This window comes from Protopterus annectens, chromosome 2.part2, assembly GCF_019279795.1.
Source record: "Protopterus annectens isolate FY-2018-M chromosome 2.part2, PAN1.0, whole genome shotgun sequence".
NCBI classification, from domain to species: domain Eukaryota; kingdom Metazoa; phylum Chordata; order Ceratodontiformes; family Protopteridae; genus Protopterus; species Protopterus annectens.
The window spans coordinates 910,882,720-910,896,282 of NC_056730.1; the positions used below are offsets into that span (position 1 = coordinate 910,882,720).

At 40.4% G+C, this 13,563-nt stretch overlaps 1 protein-coding gene across 2 annotated transcripts in view; it reads left to right on the forward strand.

Annotated features, from left to right (window-relative positions):
• Nucleotides 1-13,563, forward strand: part of FAM151B (family with sequence similarity 151 member B) — a 630,819-nt gene that overhangs the window by 372,490 nt on the left and 244,766 nt on the right. For both annotated transcript variants that reach the window (XM_044064232.1, XM_044064231.1), the window contains exon 5: nucleotides 12,345-12,562. In XM_044064232.1, the coding sequence (XP_043920167.1) occupies nucleotides 12,345-12,562 (218 nt within the window). The remainder of the gene's footprint in view (nucleotides 1-12,344; nucleotides 12,563-13,563) is intronic.

A 13,563-nucleotide genomic window follows, 5' to 3' on the forward strand; every position in this document is an offset into this window, starting at 1 on the left:
CAATGAAGTGCAACAGTAAATGTAGGACTGACATACACATGGTCCTAGGTCCAATACAGCATATTGCATACACTACTACTTTTACTGATTTAGTAATCTATGTAGTATCACATTTATGGTCAGATGTAATACTGCAGGTGTACTGTGTACTATAGTCCTGTAAATCTATTCCTGCTATCTGAAACGGTATGGCCTTCACTTTTGCCAACAACACATACACAACTGCCTGTACATGCAATAACCCTGAAATTGCATTGTTTTCCACTTTTGTGCTCTGCTTACCATCGTGCACATGAGGTGCTGATAACCATCAGGTAAACATTAGATACTCAATACTGTCATACGTTAGCAATGAGGCTTGGTTTGCGCACTGCTTACTCATGTGCAAACATTTGTATCTTGCATGCGTGTACACTTTATGAACCATCGTGCAAACCTGCTGCTTGCTGGGCTGTGGAACTGTATATAAGATGCTTTGTTATTGGTGGTTATTATCCATTTCCTTTGTATGACATAAAACTAGAAATGGAAACATTGCAAACTAGGGGCCCAATCTGACTGTATGTCATATATTTACAATACATACATGTGTTGCCCCCCCCCCCACCAAGCAGTACAACCCTGGGGTATCAGTATTTTTCCACACATATATTAACGACACTGCAAAGTGTAATATATAATGTTGTGTGCTCCCTCATGGACAGGGCCAGTTGGTGGTGCCCATGAGCTCTCTCTGCTAAACTCAAAGATCCAACTATGCTCAATAAGGGTACTTGTGTTGTTACACAGCAAGGCTTATAAACAGCCTAGTGGTATTAGACTAGTAGCCTTATATGATGAGATGAAGCTACATGCCTATGCAAGCCTCCCAAGCCATTGTTCCCTATATGGCCTGCTGATGTCATCTACTATAAGTGCACCTGCACTCTTGTATAAATCACACTTGTGCTGTGGTGCTTGTGTTAAGTACTGTGTTCTGTAGTCTGTGCACTTAGGCAGGTATCCTACGGTTAACTCTCCGATGGCATGGATTGACAGTATTTTGATACTTGCACAAATTTACACATCCATTTAATACAGCCCTCCAACCTGTTGTCTCCCACATGGCCTGCTGATGTAATTTACTGTAAGTTCACCTGCACTCTTGTGTAAATCAGACTTGTGCTGTGGTGCTTGCATGAAGTACTGTGCTCTGTAGTCTGTGAACTTAGGTAGGGGTTCTGTTCTCACTGCAGTTGACTGTGTGTGTCTAGTCAGCAGAGTAGACATAGTCTTCTACAGTTACTTCTCCAATGGCATGGATTGTCAGTATTTTGATAATTGCACAAGCCTACACATTAATTTCATGCAGCCCTCCCAACCTGTTGTCTCTCACATGGCCTGCTGATGTCACCTGCTATAAGTTCACCTGCTGTCCTGTATAAATCAGACTTGTGCTGTGGTGCCTGAATTAAGCACTGTGTTGTGTAGTCTGTGCACTTTGATAGGTGGGGGTTCTGTTTTCACTGCAATCTGCTGTGTGTGTCTAGTCAGAAGAGTAGATATGGTATCCTATAGCTACTTCTCCAATGGCATCAATTGCCAATATTTTGATACTTGCACAAGCCTACACATCCATTTCATGCAGCCCTCCCAAGCTGTTTTCTCCCACATGACCTACTGATGTCATTTGCTATAAGTTCATCTACACCCCTGTATAAATCAGACGTCTGCCATTGTGCTTGAGTAAAGTACTGTGTTCTGTAGTCTGTGTACTTATAGATAGGTAGGGGTTCTATTCTCACTGCAGTCAAGTGTGTGTGTGTGTGTGTGTCTGTACTGTTGCTTGACATTCCCAAGAGCATTTTACAGACTTATTCTGGCCTCAACAATCTTTGCTGATGTCATCAGCTATATGATCATTTTGGATATGCAGTAATCCCACCGGAGCATGGGCAGACAGTGGTTTGGAGGCCAGGCAGATGTGGCCTCATGGGGATGACAACAATGAACTGCCACCTCCACCATGTATGGCCTACACCTGTCCAGCACACTAAAATGTAGGGCTACCAGTCAGCTTGGCTATGTTCATGCACATACTCACACACCAATTTTATCTGGAGGACCCCTACAGACACACACACACAACAGCTACTCATTTTGTCTCATTGCCCATTTGTTGTTTTGTCCAAATGTCTACCTTCTACTTCTTCTTACTCACACACACACACACTCACCAAACGTTTGTGTCAGTTTAGGCTTTCTGCCCCCTACCACACAACACCCTGTGCAAGTGATGATAACTCTGCCATATCCCTGTGTTCTACCTTTCTGATTCATGGATACAAAATCTGTGTCTGATCCTCAGGGTGCATAGCTAACTTATGGCTTAGCATATCTGCATTTGTGGTGTTTAACTGGTCATTGTATGTTTACCTTATATTGGTCTTGGAAAGTTCGACAACTGATAGCATCAAATGTCACAACTTTATAGTGAATGCTGTTCTGAGGGTTGTGAAGTAAGAAACTGCAATTTGTATAATTACTTTCCAACATGTCTCTTACAGGATTTTCCAGTCCAAACATATGGTGCACATCACAGGTCACTCCATGTTATTCAGATCTTAGTATTGTATGACAGCACAGCATTTTCTTTTCCCTTTCCTTAGTTTTCTTCATTTAAATTTATTTTCTTTTGGCACTGTTTGTGAGATGTGCTGCATATAACTAACACTAGAAATGGAGAACCAAGACCAGCCAGGAAACAGACAGCCAAAAGTAGAAAATATATTGTGTACTATATTATTGCCAGTGTATTCCTGCTATGTGTACTGGCATGGCCTTCATTTTTGCCTAAAACACATTCACAAAGGCCTGTACATCCAATAACCCTGAAATTGCATTGCTTGCTAGTGTTGCTCTCTGTTTACCATTATGCACGGTTGATTACCATGTTGGCTCAATGGTAAGCATCGCACAACATTTTCAAACAGTGTGCACACACCCAGTAAGCATGATAACTGCAGTTGTTGGTAAACCATCATTCTACATTGGTCTTGATCTGTGGTAGACATGGCAGGCATTTGTGAAGACATGAGATTCTGTGCTCAGAGATGAGGTGTCCAGGAGTACAAAGTGTATGTTGGACTCCTAGTGAAAGAACATGGGCCCAGGCTATTGCAGAGGGGACTATTGCAGCTCAGAGTGCAAGTCAGAGACATAGGATAGACTTGTCCAGGCTGTGGCCAGTGCTAGCAGTATCTGCCACACTGATGAGTAATGTAGACACCACTACAATGACTTCTGGGGGAGGAATAGAGATACCCTCATTTGTTGGATCGAGGAATGTAGGACTGGAGACACCCCACAGATGTGTAAGTATCAATTACAGAGAATACTTGTAAGAGTTAAAAGCTGAATATAGTCAGGACTGGTATTCTTAATGGTATTCTGTTCTATTCATTCTACATGTGTCACACATAGAGAACTGAATGTGAGAACCCATACCACTAGATTGTCCCAGATGAGAGAAGCATGTGGTTTGTATGCAGCACAAAAAGTACTGTTACTATAGCATTAAAATTTTAAGTGAGCATGCATATCTTAACTGTAAAAGTAAGTATTACTGTGTAGCACAAACCAACAGATCAATATTCTAATATCAAAGTGAGCAGGCATCTCTCAACTTTAAAAGCAAACTATACATGCATTAGTCTGCAGGCCAAACCAACAGTGCATTATTAACAAGTAGTCAGAGGTCATGGGCTCACACACCAAACTTCCCTCCTATACAGTACCGTTAATTTGTCATCAATATTCTAAGGTAAATTCAAACCTCTATACCAGTAATCTGTATAATTGGAACAAGCATATGTGCAATGCACACACACATCAAGGATTGCTTGCTGCAATCTGTAGTATAGTGTGCATCTGTTATGAGCTGGGTAGTCTTAAAAGTAAAAATGTTATTTTTTAGGCGTGATAGTCTTAAAAGTAAAGTTAAGAGGATAGAGTCAAATAATCATATCAGTGCATTGTATGTCACATATGAAGTTAATAATGTTATCCATTTTTTTTCTCTCACCCCCTGCCCTTATCTTTTTTTTTTCCCCACAGCACAATAGGGTAGGCTGGCCCACAGGATCCTCCTGTCCCCACTCCACTGGCTAAGGCACTGAGGCCCAGATGACGCAATGTGGCAGCACCCCCTCTGCTGCCCCTGCGCCACCCCTATTCTCACTCACCTCCACTTCAGTTACATTTAATCTCACCATAACCCCACCCCTCATTAGCTCCTGTCCAATCACTGTCCTTTTTATATATCTGCACTTTGATCTGTAACACCTATGTGTTTATCCTACTACTACCAGTCACACATAGCCTTCTTCTCCACCCTCCCTACTTAGTAGATGTCTTCTATTAACTCCATATCTGCAAACCTATACACTCTAGCCCACTATAACCCACTGTAACAAAGTGCAACTTACATATAAACTGACACCCTTCAGCCTCCTATTACTCCTAACCCTCCTACTACAACTTACCCAACTACAAATTAACAATGTCTACCACAAACCCACATCCACAACCTCCTTTCAAAGACTACCTCTCAGTACCTTCTCTGACATATCATCTAACCTATACACAACAGACAACATTCTCTGCTTTAAACTAAAGATCCTCCCCCTAAATGATAAAGTTAACATAAACCATACCACCTACCTTTGCCATAATATAAAAAATAAACAAGAACCCACTACTGTCCTACTTAAATACTAATTCACTAATGTTAGAACTTAAGGAATTGTTGTGGCAGCTGAAATTGGAAGCTTACCATTACCCAGGTTTAAACAGCATGTTGTCCATCACTAGTGTCTTGAAATTGAAAAGCCTGAATAGGTAGAATCTTTCTTTGTAATTTTTATTATGTATTTAATATATTTTATGTTAGTATTTGTTTAGAGGAAGCGATGTATATATTAATTTGGTTTGGCAGTTAATCTTGGTTTTTGCATTTAACCAAAGTGATTTTGCAACTGCAGTTTTGCTTTTGTTTTTTACCTATTGCATTTTTTATGTTATCGTAAAATTTTGTCAATATTATGCTACAAAAATATGGATCAAACTTGTAGGGAGTTAATATACAAATTTGTTTGAGCCTTTATAACAAATAAGGCAGTGATTGCTTGTTTGGCAGTTTTGCTTTTATCGTGAATTTTTTGTATTAATGAAAAAGGCTGGTTCCTTGTTTCATTAGCCTAATTTAAATTTTACTTCTTAATTGCAGGAGAAAGTGTTGACATCATGTGATTTTACGTGTAGTATTTTAAATAGTGGTGAGAGATTTTAATTTTCTGAAGAAGTTGGTGAGGAGTCGCTGACGAAAAGCTATATCTGTGTGGCTTAAATAAACGGACGTATTTTCGGCATATTTGCTCCATCTGGTTTCATTCAGTTCTTGATTCAAGGTACACCAATCCTTTGGCTTCTTTTTTTCCGAAGTTTGTCCTACTTAAATACTCCAAACTAACCTTAAGTGGGGATACCCATCCCAATCCAGGTCCCCTTTCCTCATCTCCTAACTTACATAGCCCTACAAATCTCTAAACCTAACCACAATTAACCTGCAAAGTATTTGAAACAAAATCCCTGACTTCCATTCCTGGATAACACATAACAAGCCCAACATTATTGCCGCTACAGAAACATGGCTAAAACTATACATCAAAAGCTCAGAATTCCTTCTCCCTGGCTTTGTGTGCCTGTGCACAGATAGGCCTCATAAAAAAGGTGGTGGGGTAGCATTGATCTACCCCAACACCTTCAGTATTGTCTCATATGACTCATCCATACCTAACTTCTCTACAGCAGAAATCTTAATAGCCTTCTTAAAAATTAATGAAAGCAAAAATCTCTGTATCATTGTCCTGTACATTAACCCTGGCAATAATATTTCCATACTAGAGGAAATCATAGCTCGGACATCCGACAACATAACTACAGAAACAGTAATTCTTGGCAGTGTTATTAATTGGTTAGATTTCTCACAGCAACACTCCTCCACAAACATCAACCTATATAACTACAGCCAGCTAATCGCTAATATTTCCAGACCCAGCAAAAACAACAGCTGTGGTACAATCTTAGATTGGATCATGGTCTCTGACCCCAATAAAATTGCCACCGCAGGAACTCTACCAAATAGTATCAGTGAACTCTGCCAAACAGTAGCTGTCTTTATAATACATAAAACCACAACAGCGTTAAACATACTTATCACATTTTCCCCTACAGCCTTTAACAATTCTTTAAACAGTATTAACTGGGATCCCTTCAAAATATTTCCTCTAGATGACACAATAGAATTTTTCAGCTCTACATTCCTTAATATCTTAAATAGCCTTGCAACTCCCCGGCTAAAACTTGTAAAATCTAGTCATGCCCCATGGCTCACTAGAGCAACCAAACAGAACATGACCACCAGAAACAAAGCCTGGAAACTTTGGCAAAAACACAAAAAACCCTCCGACCTTATAACCTACAGACACCTTTACAACCAAGTAAAGTGCCTAGTTATTAAGAATAAAAAAGAATACTATCATACTTTGCAAAACCAACACAAGCAAAATCCAAAACACTTCTGGAGCTTAATCAACACCCTACTACACCCAGGGTCAAACAATAACCCCTGTCCAAATCCAGAAAAAAAAACATTGAAATAGCCACACTCTTCAACACATATTTTATAAACATCATAGCCAATCTCACCACCACCTTCCCTCAAAATCATCCTAATCCAGGAGACCCTCCAACGACAAATACCTTCACTCCCCACTCACATAACTTCTCTCTAGCACTTATCGTGATGGCCATAGTAAAGAAACTACTTCTGAAATTAAAACCATGCACTAATGCCCCCAGAATTCCTTCAAAAAACAGAAAATTCCATTGTCTATCCTGTCAGTGTACTTCTTAATAGGTCCATTCAAGAGTCTTATGTTCCCACCATTTGGAAAAAAAGCATTTATCCTCCCACTGCACAAAGGCGGAAACATCACAGACATCTCCAACATTTGACCCATTGCCATTCTCTCTCCTATGTCAAAGATCCTCCACAAATGTATTCACAGCCAATTCCTTAACTGTCTATTTGACAATAACCTACTGTTAGCAACCCAGAATGGTTTTAGACCCGGACATAGCACCACTACAGCTCTTATATTCTTCTGTGACTCTGTCTGGCTTGAGATGCCGGGAAACTTGTCTCCTCTCTATTTCTCGACCTTTCCAAAGCCTTTGATACTATCTCCCACCCTCTTCTTCTTAGAAAAGTGTCCAACTTAGGAATCTATCTGTCTACCCTACACTGGTTGTCTAACTACCTCACAGACAGGCAACAAGCTACTAAGTGGCAACACTCTTTCTCTCCTTTCCTCAAGATCACTACTGGTGTTCCCCAAGGATACATCTTAGGGCCTCTGCTATTCAGCATTTTCATCAATGACTTCCACTCAACTCTCACTCAAGGCACAGTCATCCAGTATGCAGATGATTCTAATATCATCTGCACTGCCAGTTCACCACCTGAACTTCTGAAACATACCCAGTCAGCTCTCAGCGCCACTGAAATATGAATGGCTAACAACCACCATGCTTTAAACCCTAAGAAAACTAAAGTTATGCTATTCAACCTTAAGAAGACCGTTACTATAAACAAAGACTTTTTCTCTATTCTCTCCCAAGATAACACTATCATTGAAGTTATCACACATACTAAACTTCTAGGTGAGGTGTCACCATAGATGAGCACCTAACTTTTGACATGCATATTCACAACAACATTGAAGAAAGCACACCAGAAACTGGGCATGCTATACTGACACAAAACATTCCTCAATTACTGCTCAAAACTAGACCTTGCCTTATCCTTCCTGCTCCAGTCTCTTCTTTGCGGTGCTCCTCTCATTACCAACATACGGGCCAGTCTTAAATCCAAACTAGACTCATGCTATTACAAAATTGCAAAGTTCGCCACTAATGGATGACACTTATCTCACCACTGCGCCTCTCTTCAGTTACTAAACTGGCTAGAACTTCGTCATCATATTACATATATACAACTAACAACTGCACACAAACTAATATTCAACCCATCCAACTGCCCTGCCCTTTCTTCTCTGTTTACACTATACCACCCCAATAGACCTCTCTGCTCTGAAAAGCAAATGCTCTTGCAAGTAGAAAAACCTCTCTGGTGGTCAAATGCTCCACTCCTTTTCCACTGCTAGACTACGAAACTCTCTCCCACATTCACTTAGATCCACCAGCAATGCATCTTTCTTCAAAAAATCTTTGAGACAACATCTTTTTCTCCCAGTGGGTATGCTCATGTGCTAGTCCCTCACAACCTATAACCTGACTTGTCTCTCTCCTCCTACTACTACTACTCTTACCTTTCCTACCTCCATCCTGTATTACCTTCTAAAACTTCACCTTTATCCCTGGATGATAATCTATTTCTGTACTTATGCACTGTCAGTGGATAGATTTATATACAGCTGCATTGCCTTCTTTCTTTGTCAAAAAACTTTGTTTACTCTTCAAAAATTGTTGTATTTTCCAATTGAGTTTTTATCAAAATGTATGTATTGTATAAATCATTGTGGAGCTTTTCTCCCTGGGCCTGTAGTGAAAATGGGTACTTTTTGGCCCAGTGGACCTTCCCAGTAAACAAATGCAATTAAATAATAAATACCTGGCCCCTCAAGAAGTTCTGCCCTGCAGGATAGGCCAGTGGTTCCCTTTGGGAGCAGTGGCAGAGGTGGTTATTTTATCACCTATGATGAACTGCCAGGGTTGGTGCATAAGATTGTGCACCGCCTACACTGGCTTGCACAGCATTGCACACCTTCAAGCACCACATTTGCGCAGTGTTAAGCGGAGCAAAAGTAAGAGTATTTGAAAGTGTTACGTACACTTGTATTGGAACCCAGTACCATCTGGTGTATTTTGGAGACTGAAAAGCAGCTGGCAGATTTAACTGCTGTTGCTTACACCTGCTACTTAACTGACTCTGTGACAGCAGGTATTAATGCACTTAATGCAGTGATACATTCCTTTTTGGGGCAGATGGTACTGGGTCCGAATACAGCTGTGTCTAATATGTTTAATTGCTTTTGTATCAGCATTGCTGCATGTTGATATGCAATGTGCACCATTGCACAATAATGCTTTAAAGGATGTAAATGAGGAACATAACAGCTATGGAAAGAATCATTATGGAACTCATAAACAGAGACATAGGGGACCTACAGACACTTGACCCCACCCAGTTTGGCTTTGTAAAGGGCAGATCCTGCCTTTTAAACCTGGTTGACTTTTTCAAAACAGTCACTAGAGCCATTGATGAGGGCAAAGCAGTCCATACAGCATACCTGGACTTGGCTAAGGCCTTCGACACAATACCTCACTCAGGCATCATAGATAAGCTAAACAGCTTAAAAGTAAACCCTTATGTCACTAGATGGGTTGCAAACTGGCTAAAGGACAGAACCCATAAAGTTAAAATCGCTGGAGCAATGTCAGACTCAAAGCCAGTCACAAGTGGTGTCCCACAGGGATCTGTCCTGGGATCCCTCTTGTTCGGCATTTATTTCTCAGATGTTAAAGCAAACATGGGAGGGCTGTGGCTGACAAAGTTCACAGATGACTGCAAACTAGGCGCCATAGTCGATACACCAGCAGACACACACATCCTACAAAAAGGCCTCACTGAAACGGACAACTGGTGCCGTAGTCACGGCCTTAAACTAAATGCCAAAAAATGTATAGTCATCCCTTTTGGAAAAAACAAAGTACCCACAAATTATCACATAGACAGCAACCCACTGAGTACAGAAAAAGTAATCAGAGACCTAGGGACCCAAGTAGACAGCGACCTCTCATTTGACACCCACGTTGCCAAAGTGGTTAGAAAACATTCTACCTTGCACACCTCATCATGAAGGGATTCACATCCAGATCCAAGGATGTCATTGTACCCCTATATTCCTCCTCATCAGACCCATGATTGAGTACAATGCCCCATTTGGTATGTACCTCACCTGGCATTTGCAACAGCTGGAGAGACCACAAAAGTACCTCACCAAAAGGATCAAGGGTCTCCAACATATGTCTTATTCTGCCAGACTAAAGAAACTTCAGCTCTATTCAGTAGCATACCGCCTGCTCAGAGGTGATCTCTGCCTGACGTACAAGGCCATATCCAATCAGGATCTGATGAACATGCTCCACCTCAAAAAACCCAAATCCATCAGGACCACGAGAGCTAAAGACTTAAACCTCAGCACAAGTATGAATAGGACATGCTGGAGGGATAGATTCATAATCCAGAGGCTTCCCATGCTTTGGAACAGGATCCCAGTTCGTATTAGGCAGAGCCCCTCACTGACTCTCTTCAAGAGAAATCTTGATGAGTGGATGGGAGATCGTAAGTTTACCCCAGGGGTCACATCTGTGTCACTACTAGACAGGGGCACAGTAAACTAATTCTATTATATAAAGGGACCTTCATTGTGTCACTACTAGACAGAGGCACAGTATTCTAGATTTATTCTGTACATTTTTGTACCATTTCATGGGGTGGCAAAAGCCACATCACTATGGCTAGGCTTACAAATGCCCCAGGGCAGATAGCCTAGTACTATACTATGAAACTATAAAACAGTGGTATGAAATATGTGTAGTGGAAAACTGACTCTGTGGCAGCATGTGTTAATGCATCGATACATTCCTTGTTTGGGCCAGATGGTACTGGGTTCTACTACAGGTGTATTTAGTACTTTTACAGGTGTCTATGATGCACTGAAATACATTTATATACAGGTATCATTCACTGTTGCTTAACAATGGTGTGCCATGTGCAGCATCACGCAATAATGCTTTATAAAAAAATAAATTAGGAAGATCGGACAATGGTGATATGGGAAGCAAGCACAGGGGAGTACAAAGGGAAATCCTTACTGAACTGTGACAGTAACTATTGATTGTGTAAAATGCATGTGCCACTTGACCGACTCTGTGCCACCACTTATTAATGCTTTGATACATTCCTTTTTTGGGATAGATGGTACTGGGTTCGAATCCAGTTGTATGTATATGTTATTCAGGCAGTTCATGCTAATGTACAACCTATTTATTCTATCAACTTTCTAGGTGTGGAAGTGCAATATTATATATCTGTACATAGTTTATGGACCATTGTCCCCCTATTATGTATGCCTTTGGTCTTGCTCAAAGGGGACGACAGATATGTTTCTGTTTCATTATAACACATGTCTATGCAACATTTTATGTCCCTATTTCTGTTTACATATCCTTACATTATTTTAGCCTTTATGGAGAACTGTTGTGCAGAATCAGTGCTATCTGTGTAGCCCTGGTGGTCATTGTGGCATTTTATGCAAATTAGCAGACCATTGGCACTTTGACTTGCACAGAATTGCCATCGACATTCGCTAGGTTTCGCAGCCAGCAACACTGCCATGAACCGCAAAACCTTGCTTAGAAATGCTGTGAATCATTAATATGCATTGCGCGATGCCATGTAATGAGCACCATCATGATAGCAGATGCACTCCGTGTAGGCTCTGCGCGAAGTGTACACAGAGTTTATTAAATCCTGGGGACTGACTTTACATGAGTGTTTAGTAGAAAATACTTTTTGTAACCTAAAAGAGGTTACTTTTTATCCTTGGCTATTCAAAAAATCACTGTAAGAGATTTTATTGTTACCATCAACTGCAAACATTAGAAGCCTTCCAAACAGAAAATGCATACATAATCCTGCATCTTTATGAAATAACATTTAAGCTTGAATTAATTTTGTTAAAAAGCTTCTTAGCTGAGTAACTGAATGTTTGAGTCATTATCTGTATTTGTAACAAGTACTTTTGGCACCTTGCTTTGTGGCTGTCCTTCCACATCCTTTTTTAGATACTGACGATTAGTTCCCCTACCCAACTGACACTATAAAACCCATGGGACACAGCAAGCAGAAAAATCATTTCTTGCAGCTTTTAGTTTCACATAATTTATCCAGTCACTACACTAATGTTGCATGTTTTATTTTAGTAGATATTACAGTGTGAATGCTATTATTTGTAGTTGGTAAAAGCACTTTTGACTTTTTTGAGAGCAGGGCTCAGGTATGAACCTTTAAATTATTATTTTTTTTTCCTTTGCATGTTGTATAATTGAAACTTTAAAGGCCCTGGCTTGGGGACCTAATGTAATTATCATTGCAGCATACTGTGGATTATCATTGCAGCATACTATGGATTTAATAGTATATTTTGTGTTCACAGTTTAGAAGTTGTTGAACCTTCTATGAATGTACTGGAAAAAGTAAAGGAACACCTGCAAAGACCTGTTTGGCTGAATGCAGACATTCTGATGGGCCCTTGTGGAGAAAGCCCTACAGTAGCAGCACAATCTTTCATTGACATTACAACTTCTTACTTCCCAGATGCTGTGTTGTCATTGGGATGGACTACGGGGTGGCATCCAGAGAAAACAAAGGAAGGTAAAATTCTGCTTAATAAAGCCAGAAAAAACTGCATCGCTTCTGAGTTGCTGCATTTATAGAGAGTATTGAAGCATTGGTTGTCACTTTAGCCATCATGCAGGTTACTTGGATCAGTTATCAAGCTCTAGATATTTGTAATTATTCTGAAAAAAGGCAGATTAGGGAGAACAACGTCCTATGAAATACCCTGAGTAAACATTCAGTAGTAAAACAATGGCCACCTGTTGAATCATGCAAAGCAGTGCTTTGGGGTTACAGATGCTTACTGAGTAGAGAAGGCAAGTGCTAACATACCATTTTTTTTGTGTACTTGTTTACCATCCTGAAGTTGACATCACAAGGAAGAGAAAATAGGGGATATCTTGCAAAATTAATGACAGGAGATCTTGCTATTTTCAAGTAGGTTTTATGCAAGATACCTGACCCACTCTTTTTTATTTTATTATTCTTTTTTTATGCTTTTGGAGGGTTTTTTTTCAGTCAAAGGCAGGCTGTAATCCTTTTTGCAGGGCAGTGTATAGTGGATGACATTTTGTAGTTAGGTGTAACCTGTGAGATACTTGCTGGTAAGAGAAGGTGTGCACAACAAGAATAATACATAAATTACCCCTGCTAAACACTTCTGATTTCAGGGGTGATATATGAAAAGCAATTTCTGTGCTGCAAAGTCACTATGTGCTTTGCTGCAGTGGGATTGTGTGATGCGTGTACCACTAAAAACTATGTTCAGAGGAAGAATCATTTTTAGTAGCTCATGGTAATGCAAATGCAATGCCCATTCTATAACACAGAGGTGAGGGGTCTATTTTTGCAATTGTTAGCTAATTCTAGGATTGGACTTTTTATCCCCTCCCCCTTCCCTTGGGTGGGTCCCCTTCCTTTGCATCATCAACCTGTTTGTTCCTGTCTTTGGGCAACAACCAAGCAACTTCACCCCATGTGAGAGCTCTGTGGCCCATGTATTCTTTGGCTAGAGAACGAAATCATCTCACTCATTT